This window comes from Gymnoscopelus microlampas, assembly GCF_963454915.1.
Source record: "Gymnoscopelus microlampas genome assembly, chromosome: 17".
In the NCBI taxonomy this organism is placed as follows: Eukaryota; Metazoa; Chordata; class Actinopteri; order Myctophiformes; family Myctophidae; genus Gymnoscopelus; species Gymnoscopelus microlampas.
This window is the reverse complement of record NC_139954.1, coordinates 24,370,452-24,392,338: the sequence shown is the minus strand read 5'-3', so window position 1 is coordinate 24,392,338 and position 21,887 is coordinate 24,370,452. Positions and strand designations below refer to the sequence as shown.

Sequence of the window (21,887 nt, the reverse complement as noted above, 5' to 3'; positions counted from 1 at the left end):
GGGGTCTGCAGACAATTATACATGCATTTGAGGGTCCTTGACACCACTGGGTTAAACAACATTACACAACAAGCCCAAAATAAGCAACCACACTTCAAAAACAAGCATTAAAAAAAACGCAACCCGCAACTACCAATATTTACAAACAACTTTAGAGGGGGGGAGGCCCAAAGTCGCTTATAATAAGCGGACATGGCAACCCTGATTCCCACAGAGGAGAGGTGTGTGTCGCGCTCATACATCCATGATCTCATCGTCCAGACATTTTCCTGGACGTTGTTGCCCTGTTGGAGCTGAAGGCGGTACAGTTTCCCTGAGACTGAGTGATAGTCAGACGTATCCAATCATTATACTGGGCTTTCAGACCTTGAGAAAATGTCGGCCAATAGACTGCTTTGATCCAAACATACCAGGATGTTCGGCTGTCCCTCCCACAAACTTTATGGACGCTGGGGCAAAAAAATAAAAACAAATAAAATCACAAGCTGCATGTCAACAGGAAAAATAAATAAATCGCGTCGCATTCGAACATGAAATTAAGGATAATAATATGAAGTCAGAGGATACGTACTAGATAAAGATGTCGCTGCACGTGTGACTTCCATTCGTACAGAGATTTCCATTAATCTGCGTGAGTTTGTTTTAATTCTCTTTATAATGTATCTGTCTTGTGTCTATGTCAGCTGATGGTACTGTAGTGTACGTGGTGTCTTCTATATCTGCCTGTGTGGACTCTGACATGTGTCATTCAGCTGAGAATACATACATCATACATTTTAGAATGACAGAAAAGCATTGATCCTGCAGCCTCAGTACCCCCCTGATATCCCACTGAAGTAGAAGCTCTTCTTTCCCCGCATCCAAGATTGCGCTCAGATGCTGGATTTAGTTGGTTACTTTAGCCTATAGTAGCCAGTGATGGTAGAACAAGTACTCACATTTTTGTTACTTAAGTAAAAGTATCAATACAGCAATGTAGAAGTACTCTGTTACAAGTCATAGTCAGCTATTCAAAATTTACTTGAGTAAAAGTATAAAAGTAAGTATCGGCATGAACAATCAAGTAAAAGTACTCATTGTGCATAATGTCCCATTTCACAAGTTCAAAATGTATAAACAATCTTTTGAAAATAGCCATCTACAAGCTGTGAGCTTGTCGATCTGCTATTTTCAAATGGCCGAAATATATATATAGGGTTGAAGTGGTTAGTGTGTTTTGTAATAATCAAAATCTGCAAAGTAACTAGTAAAAACTAAAGTAGGCTATATAATATAATTATAGTGGAGTAAAAGTACAATATTTTTCTCTGAAATGTAGTGGGGTAGAAGTAGAAGTACTGACAATTGTAAAAAATCAAAAAATACCTCAAAATTGTGGGCAGTTTTTAAGTTGCTTGGTTCAGTATTTAAATATTTGATATTCATTTTATAAACCCATCCTCCTATACAAACCCATTGAAAATCAAACTCCATTTTAGCCATGTTAGATTCATCAGAAACACCCGTCCTTGGTTCTGGTGCCTGACATTGTCCTTCTTAATACGTGAGGAGACCGTGTGTTTTTTTATATTAAAAAAAGAAATACAATAAAAAAGATTAATTAAAAAAATGAAAAAAAACACGGCCCCCTCAAGTATTAGGAGGTCAGGGTGTTATAATGGGTTTGTATAGGAAGGGGTCTGATAAAATGAATATCAAATATCTAAATACTGAATCAAGCAATTTAAAACTGTCTGGGGGGCTCACAAAAGCCTGAGTAGACGAGAAAATTACCCATTTTTTGGGGGAAAGTGAAATATCCCTTTAAGTACAGTACTTGAGTACATGTACTTAATTACTTTACACCACTGATAGTAGCCTACTGATGTCATAGCAACTAAATAAAGTTGGGGCAACCTGCAATATGTACAATGTGTCATAGCTGTATGCACAACTACCAAGTTTCCTAGTTCTGGTCCTAACTCCTTCTAACGCTATGGGGACCAGAGCTACACGTTTCCATACCTCTGAATTCTATTCACAGAAAGAGGTCTTTGTATACATCAATGTATCATTTGTATTAAACTTTAATAGTGTGTTGCAGCTTAATTATGTCTAATGCTAATTCCGTCTCCACATGAAATAATTCCTGGGATAGACGAGCACTGAACAACACAAACACATCCACCAGACCTTGAGATACCAACAAGCCCTGTAGGATGATCTGAGACGAGAGATGATACAGGAGGGTGCAGCTAAGGCATCCTCTGAGCAGACGTAAGGATATACATACCCCCCCCCCCCTTTTTGGGGTTTTGTTTCCATGTTTGTGTCAGAATAATTGTTCTGTTCATCAATTTCTGTCTGCTGTAAATGGTGGCAAAGCGTGTTTCATTGAAGTTTGTATGTTTGGTTTTGCAGTGAGAGCCCAGGTGTGGAGAGGAACCCCTCTGGAGATGAGTGTGGGAATGAGAACAGGCAGAAGAGTGTGGTGAGTGCTGTCTGGTGATGATTGACTGACTAGAATAGATTCTTTCCATGGGTCTTCCACAGGAGTGTTTTATCACACTTTCTTAGGGAGTGAGTGGTCGATTTTGTTGTTAGTTTATTTTTGGAATGTGCATTGGTGAGGCAATGGGCATTTCGTTTTACTTTTATTCTTATCCACATTTTCTTCTTATTTTGTTATGGGGATTCAGCAATGTTTTCTTGTTTTTTTTGTTCTTTGGGAGAGGAAAAAACAGTCCACATATTGTTTTTGTCTAATGCCAGGAAACATAAGTTAAGAATTTATCAATATTATTGCCAGACCCAGGGGGTCGGCCTACATGAGGCTTTGTCGGTCGGTCGGTCGGTCTGTCCCTCTTTTCCTCTGCACACACGTCATGCGAAGTCCGGCCATTCAGATTTCAACCGCTAGGGGTCTGGCAGTACCAGGTCTCCTGGTTCCCTCGTTTATAAAATGTATTAAATGCATGGACTAAATAATTAGTATTGGGATCGATTCATTTCAATAAATTTCATTTATTGTGTGCCCCACTACTAACACAGCATTTACAGCATCACAGAAATGTTAATATTTAGTAATTTCTGGGTTTCTGATTTCCCTATATGTGCTGGAAAATCACATCAATTACACTAGTGAAATGATCTCTATTTCTTGGGCATTTGCCAAATTCTTTGCACATGGCACAAAAGGGGGGCGTTACCTATGCTAATAACAAACAAAGGCCATGCTTCCTCCAATTTATGACCGACAGAGATTCATTCAGCACTCCTGGGTAAACACAATTTGGACGTTAAGAACATTTGGTGCATCTGGAGTTCACTTCTCTCTCTTCTCTCTCTCTCTTTACAGAAAATTAAGTTAAATATAACTTAATACAATATAATAGTAACTTAGAATGTTGCTGCATGAGGCCTAATGTCTTCCAGTTGGTCCACAATCAACTAGAGGGAACATCGGATCATTCATGTGTGAATCACGTAGCTAAATCTGAGTTATGTGACAAATTATTAAATAAGGCAACATGCAGAAGCCTTCTTCTTGGGGTGAATTTGCTGGAATGCTACTGCATGGTGGCTGATTTTTTTCTGGAGTAAATGACATGGTAAAACGTTCTTCTTATCTTATTACATGACACTCCTCTGTATAACTATATAATCTCAATTTCCCTGTAACCCTTAGAGGGGAAAGAAAAGAGCTCGGGAGAGCTCTGAAAATGTCAAATGCGGTCGTGCCAAGACCAGCCGTGGCGGTGTCAGCAGAGCAGCGAGCGGCCGGGGCAAAAAGAGCAATGTTGAGGCGGTCACCCTGTTTGAGGTTGTCACCATGGGCAGAAGTGCTATGCAGGTAACGTGTATTCTCTAACTACATAAACACTAGGGTAGTGTTCTTTTAACTCTTAGAGTGTAAAAATGGATTCTTATAAATCCATTTGTACTCTGAGTTAAATGAACACTCTGGATTTTTGCACAGGATATGCCTGTGCATGAGACAGATCGGTGATCAGTGACATGCGCTTTATCTTAACTCCACGTCATATTCATTGTAATTTGAAAACCTAAACCAAGGGTCACCAAGTAAGTTTGGCAGTGGGCCAATTTGTTTTCTAGCTGGCTGGCCAGAACATAATCAACGGCTAATTTAAGAACTGGAACTTGCGACAGACCGCCTTATATAAAATCATAACTATATTGCCATGAAAGTAAAAAATTAGACAGTATACTGATAAAACTGCATGTGGAATCAGATTAAATGCTTGTGTAATCATTTTGTGCAGGCCACATCCTCAAATGTTACACTTAGAGGGCATGCAGTTAATTAAAAAGAAATTAGAAACGGAACATGTTATACGGAGATCATAAATGAGCATTCTCCACCCAACACATCGCTGGTCGGCCCTCCCTCCCCATGGGCCCCCACAGGCCCTAGACCTAGTGCAACTCTACTGTCCACACTCACACCCCTGGTGTTAGCTAAACATTTAACCTGCTATAGCTACGGTTTTGTCATCCAAAAATCTAAAGACGAAAGTTGACAGTGAAAACGGAGCATTCAAAGATAAATGGAAAGAGAACTATGCTTACATCCCACCCTGGTTCATCAATGCAAAGCTGTAGTGAGTATCCAGATCTGTCAGATCCTAGCTATTGATATATTGCACTATGAGGGGTTCAGTGCCACAGTGCACCCCGCTGCCTTCATGATTGTCTTATTCACTCTCAACATGGATAGAAGTATAAGCATTCTTCAAGTAGGGTTTGATTCTGTATTTGTACATTATAGCCTATATGTGGTACTGACAGTACGATATTGCAAATCATGTAAAAAAATATATATCATTTGTAAATAATATACAATATCGTATTGACAGTCCCACTTATAGGCTATAGTGTCCAAATACAGAATCTATCCTTGGGCTGCCTGTTGCCTACCACTGTCCAAGATCAGCAATCCTCTAAGTAAATATGAGCCAGTTTGTTTAGTATTTTCTACTGTCAGGTTGGTTGGTGATGAATGTGTGAATATGTGTCATACAGGCAGTGGTTGATGATTGGATTGAGGCCTATGAGTCCGACCGAGACACTGCACTACTCGACCTCATCAGCTTCTTCTTTCAGTGCTCTGGCTGCAAAGGTAAGCAGTCACTGTGTCACACACACACACACACACACACGCACTTATCTACTGTGTGTGTGTGTGTGTGTGTGTGTGTGTGCGAGAGAGAATATCCACACACATTCTTAATTATATGTCTCTCATTTCCAGGTGTGGTGACTGCAGAGATGTGTCAGAACAGACAGGACAGTGAAGTCTTGAGCAAGATGGTGGAGAGCCTGGATGAAGTAAGACCTCTTTCATCCATCCATCGCCTATCAATCATAGGATACTGAAATGATTCTCCTAACTGTGGCTATATAATGTGTGTATGTATTTATGTGTTTATGTGTTTTAGGATGCTGGTGTACAGTACAAGAAGTTTCTGGCGTTCCCATGGATCCTCACAGTCACATGGCCCATGGACATAGTCAGTACCACAGTCAGGTTTCAAACTTTCTGCGCCACTTGTCATCATCATCGTTTCTTTTTAAGCCATCTACAGTAGTAGAGGTTCTGTGTGTCTGTCTTTTTGTCCGGAGGTAATCTCACAAACCACAGGACCAATCAGCACCACATTTCGTGTGCATGCTGCCAGTAGTAGGTCAACTTAGTATATCCAAAAATGTTCACACATGTTTTGAAATAATAACATTTATAATGGAAGTCAAAGGGGCTCGGCTTGGGCTGAAACATGCCCAGATTTGCGCTGACGTCATCAATAGGACGTCATCGATATGCCAGGAATCCATTTCCTTTTAAAAGCTGTGTGCATATATACAGTACGCCCAATATTGTCATTACAGCATGTCTCTATAGGAGCTAGTTTCTCCTGCAATACGATGCCTTGAGTTAAATGGAATCATGAAAAGTACAGACAAATAGATGCAGAATGTGTCACCGACAACCCGCCACGGTTCCACCCTTTTATATTTGGACATGTCTGACGGCATCATCGAAATGTTAGAATTCCACATGGAACCACACTCTTATTGGACCTCATGTTCATTAAAATGGCACAATTAATTCAAATGTGATACCCTTAATTCTCATTCTAGTTAACACACTCCCTGTGGGGGATTTCTTTCGGTGTATCTCTAATATAGGACAACGTGGAGTACCCTCTGATCCAGCCTGGGCCATACGGCCGCTGGTTCCACATAGAGTTCTGTGACTTTGTGTCAGTCCTGGTGTCTCAATGTCAGCACAGCGTCATCTTTGACAACTACCTGATGAGCATCCTCATCTCCCTGCTCACAGAGCTGTCTGACTCCTGCGTCCGAGCCTTCAGACACACCTGCACCCTAGCAGGTAATAGAATATACACAAACTAGCACTATTTGATCAGACCAAAAATTGTGAATTGTGATATTTATGGACCCAATATCCTTAAATATCACAGCTTGTGCATATGGCTGAGCAATACATTAAATGAATAATATTATCTAATATGTGGAATTCAATGTATTGCTCAGCCATACACAAATTTAAAACAGAAGCCATTTCCCGTTACATAGTCCAGCTGCCCATGGGTCTTACCATCATCGCTGTCACGATACCATAAGTATACCTGTAGATTAAGTTTGGTGAGCTTTCATTAATGACCTTTAATTACGTTTAGGCACTGGTAGTATGGTTAAGGTTTGGGGTCCGCTTAACCCATTAAAACCGGGAAAGCATCTGTGTCATTTTAGATTTTTGCTTTGGCTGTTCAAAAATAGCAGATATACAAGCTCACAGCGCGTCACTTCGTGCTGAGCTGCAAGCTTGTACCATCTGCTATTTTTTACCATTTTTGGAGAAAAAAAAGTGTGAGAATTTGTCGAATCGGCCTAAAAAATGCTGGTGAATGGCCTGGATCGCTGGTGTAGCGGTCCAGGCACCTAGGCTGAGAGTGGTCTGACAACGCTGCGGGTTCGACTCCCGATCCCGATGTCCTGTCAAATAAAGACACAAAAAGGCCAAAAATATATCTTAGAAAAAATGGGGAAAAAAATAAATGCTGGTGAATTGAGCAGACATGGTGCTGGACAAAGGTTCATGTAAAGTTTTGGCATACAGCGATGGTGGCAGATCAAATGGGTGACTAAAAGTGAGAAATGTAAAATGGATGCAACAACCGTGCTCTTTGAACCTCTGCTCCAAAGCGGTGAAGCTGGTGAGCTCTCTGGTGGGCGTGGCTCTCAGTCTGAGTGTTGGTGTGGAGAACAGCCAGAAACTGTACGATGTGGGGAAGACCAAGACCACAGGACGACGACGCACACCTCAACTAGGCAAAATGCAGAAGAAGATCACAGAGGTAAGACCTTCACTTATTAACACCTGCATGTAGTTTCTGAAGGGGGATTTAGGTAGGGCTATACTATGTCTCTCTTTATGTGAGTCATGGCGAATTAGAGACATCTTAAGTTGTTAAGACGTGTTAGGTATTTGGCTCTGTTTGTTTAGCTCCAGAACAAGAGGGTGGAGATAGAAAACATGATGGACAGCATCTTCAAAGGTGTCTTCCTGAAGAGATACCGGTAAAGGCCTATTCCTCTGACATGTCAAAGTTCAGCCTTTGGTTTCACATGCACACATTATTGTCGGCCTTTTAAGTTTGATTACTGTGTGTGTGTATACAGTGATGTATTGACAGAAATCCGCTCCATATGTATGGAGGAGCTGGGCGTGTGGATGAAACTCTACAGCACAGCTTTTCTCAATGACAGTTACCTCAAATACATGGGCTGGATGTTGAACGACAAGGTAAAGAGTCACACAGTGAAATGTTGCATTAGTGGCAGTTTGAACATTGTACTCTAAGCTCCCCAGGCTCTATTACTAAATAAAGCTATGTAGTTTAAAGTCTATGTAATTCTTCACTTATCGAAGTACGTTTTCTTTCAGCAACCAGAAGTACGTTTGAAATGTGTGCTAGGTCTACAGGGCTTATATGGAGACCCTGTGCTCTTGTCCAAACTAGACCTGTTCAGCAACCGCTTCAAGGTAACCAATCTTAATGAGTACATCTAAAAATTATATGTGTGTGAGTACTGAGTACATATTGTGCATTGTGTAAATGATCTATTCTGCAGGATCGGATGATCTCGATGACCTTGGATAAGGACAATGAGGTCGCAGTGCAGACCATGAAGCTTCTGGTACTTATCTCCAAGTAGGTAACCAGCTGTTTCTTTAGTGTTTTTTTTATTTATTTCCCCTCTGTTTTTTCTCACTTTGTCTATCTATCTATCTATCTATCCCCTCTTTCCTGCAGGACATGTGACGAGGTGTTGAGTCCTGAGGACTACAAGCAGCTGTTTCAGTTTGTTTACTCCTCACAGCGCCTTCTAGCAACCTCTGCTGGTGAGCTTCTTTATTCAAGGTAGGCTGACCTACATGTAAGTGCCAAATTAAAGGAAACAAGAGTAAATAAGACAAAGCACACTGAAATACATTTACACCTCAGCTTTTGCGTCCATGTCTTGATGAAGACATACCAGACATGGTATATGGGGCATGTTGGTGACTCATGCTCACCCATGGCTCTCTAGAGAGTAGCAGTCGCTGCCATTTCTTTCACTGGCGCAGTTTCCACAGATAGAAATGTCTCTCTCTATAGATGTTTCAGAAAATCCTTTTATTTAGTTGCCTGGAATCAAGGCAACCAGGCTCCTGGTGAATCATGACCTTAAAACATTTGATTCTGTTCATTGAAAATAATTGGAAAACGCAAAAAAAGGTACAAGATTGTGTACATATTTTAAGAATGAAGGAACTACTCCCATGATTCATTGTGCATACCTTTCCAATGATTCCAATCAAAAATGATTGTTTAGCTTGCTTCTTTCTAACTTTAATCGTTGTCTTTATTATAGTATTTATGTACTATTAAATAACATATTTAGCATATTAATTGCATTAATATGACTGGTCTCTCCTAGGTTTCTCAACATCTCATCCCCTACGCCTGAAGCCGAGGATGGAGTGAATGAGAATGACACACATACTCTACAGACTACTACCAAACTGATGGCACTGCTGCGCTTCTATCAGGACAGTGAGGTGAGTGACGGGAACCACATCACACACTGGATTGCTCAAGTCTACGCAACAAAGCCTAGCATGATGTGTCTGAAAGGACATACTACTGACAGGAAACCTTTTTGAGTTTATGAGAGCATGATGAGACTATTCTGGGCATGCCATAATACTCTAGGCGAACATTCAGTGAAGATAGGCAATCATTTGAGAAAATAAGAGAGAGTGTGTGTGTGTGTGTGTGTGTGTGTGTGTGTGTGTGTGTGTGTGTGTGTGTGTGTGTGTGTGTGTGTGTGTGTGTGTGTGTGTGTGTGTGTGTGTGTGTGTGTGTGTGTGTGTGTGTGTAGCTCCATACACATGTGGTGTATCTAGTGGACAGCCTGTGGGATTGTGCTGGAGCTCTGCTGAAGGACTGGTCAACAATCACATTCATACTGCTACAGGACCCCGCCCCGGAAAACACAGGTCAACAAATGCACACACGCAATATATCAAATGATTGGAAATATCATGTAAATATATGAAATATTGCGTAAAATATGTATAACAGTGTATGGACAATTAATGTGACTTAAAAAAACAAAAGAGACTATTAAGTCATATTGATTTTATTTTCCATAATGTTTTTTGAATGATCTACAGTCTACACAGTGTCCACAGTTATTTCAGTGGTGTGTTTTGATGAATAGGCCTCATTGCAAAGTAGTTGAATCTGAAATAGAAAATGAGAATGTGTCCCCTTATTTACCACAGGATTGTGAAAATGTAAATGTCATACCACATTCACTGGTCTCCTTCTAGGCCCACTGGTCCTGACACTGGCAGAACAAGCTGTGGTTGTAGAGATCTTGGTGGCGTCAGTGCGGCAGGCCTCCGAGGGTGCTGTGCTGGTTGGACGGAGTGGAGCCAAAAAGGTTAGTTGGAGCCAATTGCTCCAGTAACGTCTGTTAGTGGGAGATAATTAGAGCAGAGTTTTGCATCTGATGCCGATCCACATGTTGGATAGTCCCAGACCACTATGTTTAGTCAAAAAGTGCAAAATCAATTCTAATCAGGTTTAAAAACGTAACACGTATAAGCAAACAAATACATTTCAATATATGAAAAGAACATTTAACTTTAATTATACATTAACTAGCAATACAAATGTATACACATTATAAACATGTATATATAATGTGTACAACTCTATTTACTTTTGTTTAACCACTTGAGCCCTATAACCCTATTCAAAATGAAAAAATCTGATCTACAAGCTTACGATGTGTCACGTTGCACATCTGCTATTTTCAAAGACTTTTGATGTTTTTTACCTATAATGACTTGGCTAAAATAGGGATGCCAAGTTGAAAGTGGTTAAAAATCGGGACACATCGGCTGCATACATGTAACTGCCGATAAAGTTATTTAAAAAAAAAGTAAAAACAAATAAATGAAATATATACACATACTGTACGTGTGTACTCTGTCATAAATATGGACAGAAATCTACAGTGAGTAAAAAGAGGAATATACAGTCTACTCTATCGACAGTGAAAAGCATTTATGGCAGTTTGCCTTGGCAGGCGTCTAATTATGATGATGCCAGAAATCCCAGTAGTCCATGAGCAAAGGCGCATGAGTTATTAATCCGAGGACAAGGCGGAACCCCTGGTGTTAGAACTTCCAGTGGTGTCATTGTGTGTGTGTGTGTGCGCGCGCACATGTATCTGCACATGCACTTGCATGAGGGTATGTTTGTGTAGCGGTCCCCTCGATCGTCACGTGGTTGAGGGGAGGGCTTTTGAGTTCTTTTAAATAAATTTAACTTAACTCTGATTAACTCAGTATTAATTATCTTGGATCTCTTTTATAATAATAAATGCAAAAGCAGTTTTTTAAAGTCACAATGTTATCAATTTACCTTTTCATGCAGTTTTTAACCCAAAGTATATTAAATTAGCCTCTCTTAGCTTCAATTGTAAATACTTAGGTCTGTAACCAAATGGACCCTCTATCTAAAAGGTAACAATGAAATGAATTCACACAACCAAGTAGTTAGAAAACTATAAATCTCAATTATTTAGTTATTTGTGCAATGATTGGTGCAAAATAGAATAAAATAGACATATAAATGTGAACAACACTTTTCAACTCTTTCTTTCAACACTGTGCAGGTTCAAAACCTTAAAGACAAATACCCCTCTTCTTTCAGGAATAAACCTCAAAAAACAATAATATACCTTCTTAAAGACATTATTCAAAAGTGTACCACCTTTCTTTCAACACCAAGTCACTTAAGGACTACTATTATAATTTGTGGGCCCACACACACACACTCTCACACACCACCTTAAAGCCGGCAAAACTATACTAGTTATCCCAAAGCCCTTTAGTTGCAGGCCTGGTCGTTGCTTGGGCGCGTTGTGGCCTCAAATCACATTGGCCCCTTCACTCCTTGGTGAGCAGAAATAAAAGAATGATACCTTAATGTTCCTTGTTACTCCAACAGTCACTCACTGGTGCAGGTTAGTAGCAGACTAGCATGTAGTGCAGTCCAGACACAATCTTCTCATCCCACGTTGCCAGAGAACTATTTGTGAAGCCCTGGTTGCTGAAACTCTATTTGGATTGTCCTCTTTGTGTCCTCCAGTAGAGAACAACAGACTATCACCTTAACAGTTCAACTGTGGAAGTTAAACTGTGCCTAGAAACGACTGTTCACGTGTTATGAACTGACGCTAGACTCACTGTGAGCTTGTTAGCATTGACGTTAGCCTTTAGCACAACAGAAAACAACAGTCTCTGAATTTCGTGTAGAAAGTCTTCTTGTTGTTGTCAAACGTGCAGCTTGTCCTCTTATACTGACTGTTGTGCAAACACTCATGTAAGACACAAATTACACGCAGGTCTGTGCACTGCAAACATATAATATCATACAGATGTCTCTGAATGAAACCACTCGGTTACGTTACGTTCCCTCTCTTTCTTCATGTGTCCCCCTCTCTCCCGTCCGGTCAGCAACACACTCTACTAGCTACGTTCCCCACAGGAATGTTAACCCCATAAGTGCTGGTCAGAATAAACAGGAAAACATTGCTTTTAAACAAAACAAAACAAAACTCCTAATGAATTAGTCATGAGTTATACATTACGTTTTTAAACAAAAACACATACCTTTTTAAAGGCTTTTACCACTTTTTAAACAAACCATTCATTAAATGATTTTAATACTATTTAAAGTATAACATATTTTATAGCTGGGTTACATTTGTGTTCCAGGTAATGAGTGCCAAAGAGAAAAAAAACCAGATGGACGACTGTAGAAAAATCACTGAACATTTCTTGTCAGTGCTTCCCAAGATGCTGTCCAAGGTAAGAAACAGAAGGAGAGGATTAAGCTTCTTGTTTCCATATTTACAATGTATTTAGACCAGTGGGTCCGGGGGACCACCAGGGGTTCCAGGGGGACCCCAACAAAATGTGTTAATATAGCATCAAAATCAGTTTAACAATTTTTAACCCCATTTTATAATAAATTTTCTTTTCTTTTTATAATTTCGAAAATCTTCACAAATCTTCCCTTATGGGGTCTCGACAAAACCTTTTCAGATGAGGGTCCGCCAAACATCAATTTAGGGGTCCTTGTTTGTTTGAGAACCATTGATCTGGACCTCTGCACTAGAGCCGGAGGCTTTTGTCCTTCCAGGCTGAACTGATTAGAGTTGGCATGCTGTCATGGGTGGAAAGAGCTGATGGTGTTTGGTGGTTGTTGACAGTTTTCCCACAGTTCCGACATGGTGGCCTCCTTGATGAGGATACCTCACTATTTCCTTCCAGAGTGTCCTGCCACAGACAACACACAGGTCTGCCTCTCTCTTTTTTTCTTTCTGTCTCTGAATAACAAATGTCTGCCATGATTACAAATGGTTGATGCAGCATACAGTAGATGAATCATCATTTCTTCGTAAACATTAACATTATTTTCGCAACAATTTGCATTATTAGTTTTAATCAACGGGTTAACGGGTTAACAGGGGTAACCGCCCAACTCACTCCAAATCCAACTCACTCCAAATCGCGCCCAACTCACTCCAGACATCTCACTCCACACACTTGCCCAACTCACTCCACACACTTGCCCAACTCACTCCACACACTTGCCCAACTCACTCCAAAAATTATTATTGAGTACAATATTGAGGAATTAAGTACAATATTGAGGAATTTGTTACTTTTAACTCTATTCTGTTTTAGGCTTGGTGGAGTAAAAAAAAACAATATGTGGATCCAATATGTAGTGGAGTAGAGGTAAAACCATTGGAAGTTGGGAATACTCAAATAACGCACAAATACCCAACATTGTACATAAGTACAGTACTTAAGTTAATGTACTTAGTTACTTTACACCACTGACACATTGAACCAATATTACACTGGTGACATTGCATGGAGTGAGTTGGGTTTGGTCCTACATGGAGTGAGTTGGCTATGGTCCTGGAGGGAGTTGGTCTTTGGTCCTGGAGGGAGTTGTCCCAGCCCTGGAGTGAGTTGGGCGAGCCCTGGAGTGAGTTGGGCAAATATTTCTTAAGTCTTCATGGAGTGAGTTGGATTTGGAGTGAGTTGGGCGGTATTCATTGCAGATATATCAACAATATTTGGAGTTACATCATGTTTTGTGATGTTTTTTTCAGTATTGCCACTGTCCAGTATATTACAGAATGAATGTCACTTTATCTCCCTCTGCTGGTGAGAGGTAGTAAATGTCCTAGTCCCATGTCTTCCTCCAGATGGTATTAGACCTGCTGGCCAAGATGGGGGCTGTCGTTGACCTCCACACACACCCTGGCGTCTTGGAGGCCGCTGCCCGCTCGTACCAGTGCCTATGTGGGGAGGAGAAGGCCTGGCACCTCATTGCCAGCACTGCCAGAGACTCCCTGGCGCAGTCCTGGGTTGACAGGCTGGCAACGCTTCTGGAGGTCTCACTGACGGTAGGCTACTTGCCCAATACACAGCACAACATCATCCAGAATTTTGTGATATAGAGACATATTTGTCATCTACACATGGAAAGAGTCGACTTCTCACTGTTACTTCTCTGTCACAGGATGGCACATTCTCTGCAGACAAGGAGAAAACGGGGGACATTTTAGCTACACTGAAGAAACTCTGTGCTTTTCACAAGTAAGGTTTGCATGTTACTTCTAGGTGAACGTGTGAAAGTGCTCTTCCAGTGATGAGTATTGAATTGTTTAATGTGTGTCCCTGTATGTGATGGTAGTGCCCAGGACCTGAAGCTGAAGCTGTTTGAGCTACTGACACCTCTCTTCTCCGCAGAGAGCACCTGGGGAGGAGTACCACCTGAGGTACCATCAGTCATTTTAGGCTTGAAAAAGTTACCTTAAATTCAGTGTTTTACAGGTTTGTAGACTTGTACTTCCAGTCTGTAAAGCTGTTTTTAAATTTTAAGATTTTAGTGAGTGCCATTGTCACTTATTGCTGCAATCCATTTTAGTGAACAAAATATTATTTTAACCAATCTGTATGGTAGAGTATGTTAATACAACATATTAACAGTAACTAACACAGCTGTGGTAATTGGAGGTGGCCTCTCAGAATCTAACTTTATTTTTGCATCATATTATAGGTAACATGGGTGAATTCTTAATTGTGCAGGCTCATCAATGCAGTTAAAAGATGGAGAATTAGAGCATAGAAGAGATAAAGTGCATAAAAAGTAGAGGAGAGTTCATTTAAAACAGATCAGTTCAGTTTGTGCATTAAAACACAGTTCAGTTCAGTCTATGAACAGGTTTGACATCTTAGCTCAGCAGTCCTTGACATAAAACGTTTAAAATACACTGAGCTAGGACATAAGTTTTACAGATGACAGCTTTAAGTGTTATTCAATTAGTGTAGATTAACAATTGTGATAAAATGTAGATCTGCCATACATTCCCTTGTTTGTGTCATCAACTTGGTTCAGGAGTTCTCTTCTTGAACCCTTGACTTTTTCTTCCCCCTCCCTTTTGTGTGAAGATCTTGCTGGAGTCACTGAGATGTCTGTGTTTCTCCATGCTCTGGAATCTCAACACCAGCGGAGTAACTTTGACCTCCAGGGTAAATTGCCATTGCATTATATTAGATTTTTGATTTTCCACAGTTCATTTAGTTAGGGAGTTGTTACACTGTGTGTGTGTGTGTGTGTGTGTGTGTGTGTGTGTGTGTGTGTGTGTGTGTGTGTGTGTGTGTGTGTGTGTGTGTGTGTGTGTGTGTGTGTGTGTGTGTGTGTGTGTGTGTGTGTGTGCGTGCGTGTGCGTGTTCTTAGGAAAAGGCTGTGGCCCAAAGGACTCAGCTGAGCGTGTTCAGCGAGAAGTGTTATCGCTGTCTCACGCACGTCAACATGAATGTGAGGGAGCAGGTATGAAGATAAAAAAAGAAAGAAAGATACACACGCGTAATGTTGTTTGGAATATCCAGGGGCGTCAATTGGGTATGGCAGGCTATTGCAGCTGCCATACCCTGGCTCCAGGGAAGAAAAAAAAAAGAAGTACTTTTTTGATAATAAATCGGGAAAATCAGGCAAAAATAAGAATTAAATAACATAACCCTAACCTAACCCGAATCCTAACCCTAAAACCGAAATAAAGTAGCCAGAAACTGGAAAAAAACGAACCCAACCCGCCCAGAACCGCACAAAAATTTCGCGCGCGCGTGCATGCTGCCATACCTTAGCTTTTGCTGAACTGACGCCACTGGGAATATCACTTTTTTCTTCTCATATAATGAGGATTCAGAATGCTTTATTGTCCATTATGGTAAAGGTAACATGGTAATACATTTTTGGCTTATGTTAGATCATCAGGAAAAACTACAACAATCTTGACAGGGACCATTTTAAAATCGGACTACAATCCTTGTATACAGTATCTTTCTCCAAGTCTTTCTTATCAATGCCATCTTTACGCTCTAACCTCTCTCTCTCTCTCTCTCTCGCTGTCTGTCTCCCATTTTCTCTTGAGTCAGGCTTTCCTGGGCCTGTGTGACATCCTGACAGCCCACAACTATCAACTGCATGTGTTTGAGCCCACGTCCTTTGGACCGCTGCGCTACACTCCCAATCCCAAACTGCAGAGGGCGCTGTCCACCTTCACGTTGGACCAAGTCTTCATCAGCCCAGATAGCAATGGCCAGAACAGGGGTAAGTGAGTGACTCATGTTACACTTAAGTGCAACTTAAACTTTGGTTAAAGTGCTTTTAGTGTCACTCGTGTGATGGGATTTGTTAGAAGCGTTAGTTATAATGAAACTTCAAGGGTCTTAACTAGATACAGTAGGTGGAAAATTACCTATTTTGCTTGTTCATTTTCATCATTACTCTTGAACTTTCAGGTCAGGACACCAAATTCAGTTTTCCTTACATTTTATTTCCCACTGTATTATAAAGCCTATTTCAGTGAGCCCTACTATGCAGGGAAGATTCGACATTTTCAAGACTGTGTTCTCTAAATATCTACTTGTTTCAAAGTGTTGACAATCATATTCAATGCTATGAACTGCTATTCCAACAGGGTGTAACGCTAGGGCACACACATTGTGTTGTTGCCCAGCAGATGGCAATCTCACTCTCTCTGAGCACAGTTCTTTTTCCCTTCGCAGCAATGAGGAAAGCATTTATTCACTGTAGCAGCTCACCGTGGTAAATACATGCAGATATTAAATGCATGGCCACAGACGTGGCTAATAACTCAACAGAGCTTCCCACTGACTATGAACTGGGGGTTGGATTTTCAACCCGACCCAACAATTGACCCTCAATTACAAAGGAAAACCCTGTAATATCATTAGCAAACGCAGATGGAATAGAATTAATTATTTGGCTGAAAGGATATATTACGTTTTGTTATGTAAAGTGAAGCGGCCTGTAAATTGAGTGAGTTCTTGTAAAATTGAAGAAACGAGCTGGGCAGGGAGTGATGTCATGACCTGATATGTTGGAATAAAATAAATAAAAATGGGTATTCTTTTTGTGCGGTGCTTCCAGTGAACTTATGAATTCATCGATGGTTTGACTATAACTTAAACCATATTTAATATCTAGTACAGGCTCCGCTTTCTGAGACATATTACATCCAAATACAGATAGTTCATAGAAGTCAATAACTGTCCTGATGGGAATCTCTTAAATGTTCAAACAAATTCAATATGGGATTATTGGTTTTTGAACATGTAATAAAAAGCTATTGTTTTATTAGATTCGCTTCATAACGGTTATGTTATATAGACACAGTCTTTTCTATTAGCCGGTGGATGGGGGGATCACTGCGAGGGCAAAGACATTAAGTTAAGTCATGAAATGAGGGCAATCTCTTTCCGTGAGAAAATGCCATTAGCTCTGGCTCACCTCTGAGCCTATTTTATTAGCTCTGTGACAGATTGAACCCACATGGTGTCACACAGCCATAACTCTACGCTCATGTTATCTTTGATTTCCACCTGTTAAAGCCATTGTCCCAAACTAACTAAAGCACTCTCGCATCTGTCCTTTTGTTCTTTTCTGTTCTGTGTGCTCTTTTTCATGTTTGAGCTAAAAAATAAATGACCCTATGTGCACTCTCTCTCTGCCTTTCACTCTCTTGCATGCTCCCCTCTGCAATTCATATTTTTATTTGTCCTCCTTTCTGTCTTTGCTTCTCTCTGTCTTCCGCACGGCGGTCCTTCGGTTTGCCTCATTCAGTCAGCGAAGACTCTGAAGTGGAGAAGCTGGAGGACCTTCACAGACGGAGAAACCTGCTGGCGGCCTACTCTAAACTCATAGTGCACGGAGTACTGGAGATGAGCATGGCAGCCGGGATCTACTCGTTTTACATGAAGGTAACTGCTGCATGGTGTCGCGTGATACCGAGGCACAGTAATATAAGGTAAAGCTTTGTATATTAAAAAAGGTGATAGTGCATGGATATCCAATCTCTCACCAAGGTGCTGGACAAAAGATGATCAACAGTAATAAATAATAAAGTCTGCAACACTGGTTTTCAGCTCCACTTTATTGCTGTTCAACGTTTCGATCCTACTGGATCTTCATCATGTAAAATATAAATATTTCATATAATAAACAATTATAATTTTTTACTTTTAAAGCTTTGTATATACTCATGTCTTAAGTATAAAAGAACCATTGCCACTTAAACCCTACCTGTATATACTTCAGTGACCGGAGTCCCCTAGGGGTATATACTCTACAAGTCTACATCAAATCTCTTATCTGATCTCTAAACTTATGTCTAAGTTTAGAGATCTGCTATTTTCGCCAAATGCTCACCCTAGAATAGGGACACTAGGCTTCATGGGGTTAATTAATCCATGTGACATACTTCTCGTCTTTGTGTCCATCCTACAGCATTACAATGACTTTGGGGACATCATAAAGGAGACTCTGTACCGCACCAGGCAGACAGACAAGATCGAGAGTGCTCACACACTGATGCTTTGTCTGCAGCAGGTACTGACCCAGCACTCTCTCTTGCACTTCTTCCAATCAACAGCAACACAGTGTGGCATCTGAGAGAGAGGCTGACTGGATGTATTGACGTCTTCCTGTTGTTCCAGTTGTTTGTGCGTCTGAAGCAGGAGCAGCAGAGTGGTGGCAGGGCCAACCCAGCTGTCCAGACCTTCTCCAGCATCAAGGAGCTGGCCAGGCGCTTCGCTCTCACCTTCGGGGACCTGGTCAAGTACCGCGAATCCGTGGCCATGATCCACACGTAAGTGTATGAACTCTCAATATCAAATAAGATGACATTTTATACTGGGTGTCTTTATCACAAATCCTTTCTGCGTGTGCGTGTGTGTGCGTGTGCACGTGTGTGTGTAGGAACGGTATAGAGTTTGTGTTTCACGGGTTTGTCCAGACTCCAGATAGACTCTCTCCTCCTTACCTCTCCTACCTGGTCATTTTGAGCGAGTTCTCTAGCAAACTGCTCAAACCAGACAAGAAGACAGTGTAAGTGTTTCTTTCAGTACATACTGTTGTGTCTTTATGTATCTGTATTTATGTGAAGCGCTCAAACATTGTTTGTTTATGTGTTTTTTCTAATCAGGTTCACCTACCTGCAGAAGCACACAGGGGAACACATCATGAGCCCCAAGGAGGACTGTTGGCAGCCACTAATCTATTACCGAGCGTCTCTGTTGGCTGTAGCCGATGGGGAAGATGCCAGCTCCTACGTCAGCTTTGACAAGAGGCCATATCTTCGTCAGAACTTGCTTTTAGATGGTAAGGAATGAGAATAAAGTCAGAATTGTGTCTTTGTAATAATGAATTGGTGACTGAATCATTGTTTCTTCCTGTGTCAGGGTCCAAGTCCCCCAGCCCGATCAGCTGCATCAGCAAAGGAAGTAAGGCCCCGAAGCACACGGCTAGCTCAAGGTGAGGCTGAAGAGCAGTTTTGTCATATTGATATTAAGTACCACCTTAAACCTTACTTCACAGAACAGTTCCAAACCGAACCGTCAGTGCCATCTTGACCCTAACTATATTATCTTTATATAAACCAAAGGAAGCTAATGCACTTTAACGGAGCATCTACTATAATCAAACTTGTCTCCTCGCAGGTCGTGTTCATTGCAGTCTATCTCCAACCCCCCTGAGAAGATCAACAAAATGGATCAGTGTCCCGTCACCACAGAGCCTCCAATAATAAAGGAGAGTTCAGACATTACTGTAACCAGCACTAATGAAGAAGTGGACATTGACACTATTGAGATTGAGGTAGATGTGTGACGGAAGAGGGCAACAATGTCCGTTCAACCTGGACAGCATCTCCAAAGGAATGGACAGTTTTTTGATTGATTGTCTTTATTAACAGTTTGCAATTTGTACAGAGTTACAGGTTTACAATGATTGTTAAAAGGATAACACAAAAAGCCCTAGGGGCTTGTTTCCATTGTGGTCCTGTGTATTAAATTCATTAAGATATTTAAAGACATACAATAATAAACAAGACATAATCAACACTAGTAGCAATGAATGTATATGTACAGTAAACATGGGGGGCGGGGGGGTCATTTATGGTGTTAAGCTTAGAGGGCTCTTCTAGGACCAGACAGGTGCTCTTTTATGGCGGTTTTGAAGGAGGGTAAGGAGTTACAGTGTGTCTTGGAACTAGGTCACTAGTTCTTTATCATCCCTTACACGGGAAATGTTGCAATATGTTATTTTAACTTAATCTGGTCATGTCAGGGCAGTAGGTCTTGCAAAGTAAATCCCCTTTTACAGATGCAAGCTTACAATCGTGTAGAATAGTAAAAATAATCTCCAGTCCGTTGATTTGATACATTTGTATTTTACATGGAACACTACTTGACCCAAAGTGTGGACTTGATTTTTTAGTTTTTTTTAAAGATACATTTGACCCATAATTGGGCCAGACTTGGAGTAAAACACTCACAGTAAAGCACTCTGCTTACAAGTATTTGCATTCAAAGGTAATTGCATTCAAATATGGTTCTTTATTGGGTGTACATTTAAAGGATCATTCCTTTTCAATTTGGTTCTCTGGTATTCAGAACCTGAACAGCATCTCCAAGGGAATGGACAGTGTCTCAGAGAGGATTGGCCTTCCTGTCATCTGTTTGTCAGCTCTTCTGTGTAGACATTACCACTCTAGTTTTCTCTTTTCTTTTTTATCATCCCTAGCTTGGGAAATGCTGCATGTGTTATTTTGTAAGAGTATGTGGTCTGAATTTAATTTGGTCTTGTCAGGGCAGTGGTTCTGCTAATGCAATTCATGTGCTCTCAAACCTCTTATTAGACCTCTATTGATGCAAGCTTTTGATCATGTAAACAAATAGTTAAAACTCTACAGTTATTTTGATATGTATTACATGGAACATTATGGTAAATAATTGAAGGTGCTGAATTTACATTTGGCCCAAAGTGTGCAGTGTTTTCTTTAAGATAAATTTGACCCATAATTAGGTCAAACTTGAATAAAACTGCACTCTGAGCATGTAAGTATTTGCATTCAAATACAGTTATTTATTGGGTGTACATTTAAGTGATAATTCCTTTTCATTATTTGGTTCACTGGTATTCAGTCTTTAATATTAAAGAGGCATGTGCCAAGCTTCAGTCATCTTGCATAGTCGCCATGATTTAAAATGGAGAATAAAAAGGGACTCATCCATTTATATTGGTTACTGATGCGGCAACAACTGACCATGGTATCCCACATTCCACTTAGACCATACATAACATTTAAATGTATAAATACAGACTAGTCATCTGAACACTACATAACATCAGGAAAGATTCTTTATATCTATGACTGTTTTCTAATTCTAGCATTTCAAAGAAAAAAAATCTTTGGCAAAGTACTTTTGTAAATAAATGACTGTTCAAACAAGACTTGTCTGTCCTGATTAATTTCACACATGCATTTAGCTGTAGTAGCCTGAGTGGGGGTTGTTTAAAAACATTACTGCACAAACAGGCTTCTAAAGCCTGATTTGTACTTTTATGACGGTGTCCCGCAGTAATAGTCGATCTACAAGCTCTAAACACATTGTGAGCTTGTAGAGTTGCAATTTTTGGTATACATTACACATACCAGGGCTTTGAGTAATAATAATGTTGAAAAGGGAAGTACTTATTGGGCATCAAATTATACTTTCAGTGTTGAGCTAAGCCTCATCTATACTGGCGTACAACTGTGGTGCTCGCCGAAAGTAACAATTAGATGTGTGGAAATTGACTACTTTTGGTGGATATCTATCGAGTCCCTACCAATAATGACAGTATATACAC

The 21,887-nt window shown here is 40.5% G+C and overlaps 1 protein-coding gene across 3 annotated transcripts; it reads left to right on the top strand.

Moving 5' to 3' along the window:
• Positions 1-454: 454 nt before the first annotated feature.
• On the top strand, positions 455-21,822 carry LOC311064874 (cohesin subunit SA-2). 3 transcript variants are annotated; one of them, XM_084084893.1, is made up of 32 exons: positions 455-631; positions 2,138-2,256; positions 2,401-2,470; positions 3,668-3,832; positions 5,023-5,119; positions 5,252-5,328; positions 5,439-5,510; positions 6,187-6,391; positions 7,228-7,379; positions 7,529-7,602; positions 7,705-7,828; positions 7,970-8,068; positions 8,158-8,237; positions 8,340-8,447; positions 9,007-9,127; positions 9,451-9,568; positions 9,905-10,017; positions 12,365-12,457; positions 12,862-12,948; positions 13,873-14,073; positions 14,190-14,266; positions 14,364-14,448; positions 15,122-15,202; positions 15,411-15,491; positions 16,109-16,283; positions 17,820-17,956; positions 18,483-18,584; positions 18,692-18,843; positions 18,954-19,082; positions 19,180-19,355; positions 19,436-19,508; positions 19,694-21,822. In XM_084084893.1, exons 2-32 carry the CDS (start codon positions 2,216-2,218, stop codon positions 19,860-19,862), a joined length of 3,534 nt encoding a protein of 1,177 aa, XP_083941019.1. In that variant the 5' UTR covers positions 455-631; positions 2,138-2,215; the 3' UTR covers positions 19,863-21,822. The 3 variants fall into 3 exon arrangements, with proteins under 3 accessions (XP_083941019.1, XP_083941018.1, XP_083941020.1); XM_084084892.1 differs by having other exon boundaries at positions 15,411-15,503; XM_084084894.1 differs by lacking the exons at positions 455-631; positions 2,138-2,256; positions 2,401-2,470; positions 3,668-3,832; positions 6,187-6,391 and having other exon boundaries at positions 5,059-5,119; positions 15,411-15,503.
• The last annotated feature ends 65 nt before the right edge of the window (positions 21,823-21,887 follow it).

Coding starts and splice junctions, on each gene's coding strand:
- LOC311064874 (XM_084084892.1), top strand. CDS start 2,216: ATGATACAGGAGGGTGCAGCTAAGGCATCCTCTGAGCAGAC. Junction 14,267..14,363: donor AAACTCTGTGCTTTTCACAA/GTAAGGTTTGCA, acceptor ATGTGATGGTAG/TGCCCAGGACCTGAAGCTGA. Junction 15,203..15,410: donor GAGTAACTTTGACCTCCAGG/GTAAATTGCCAT, acceptor GCGTGTTCTTAG/GAAAAGGCTGTGGCCCAAAG.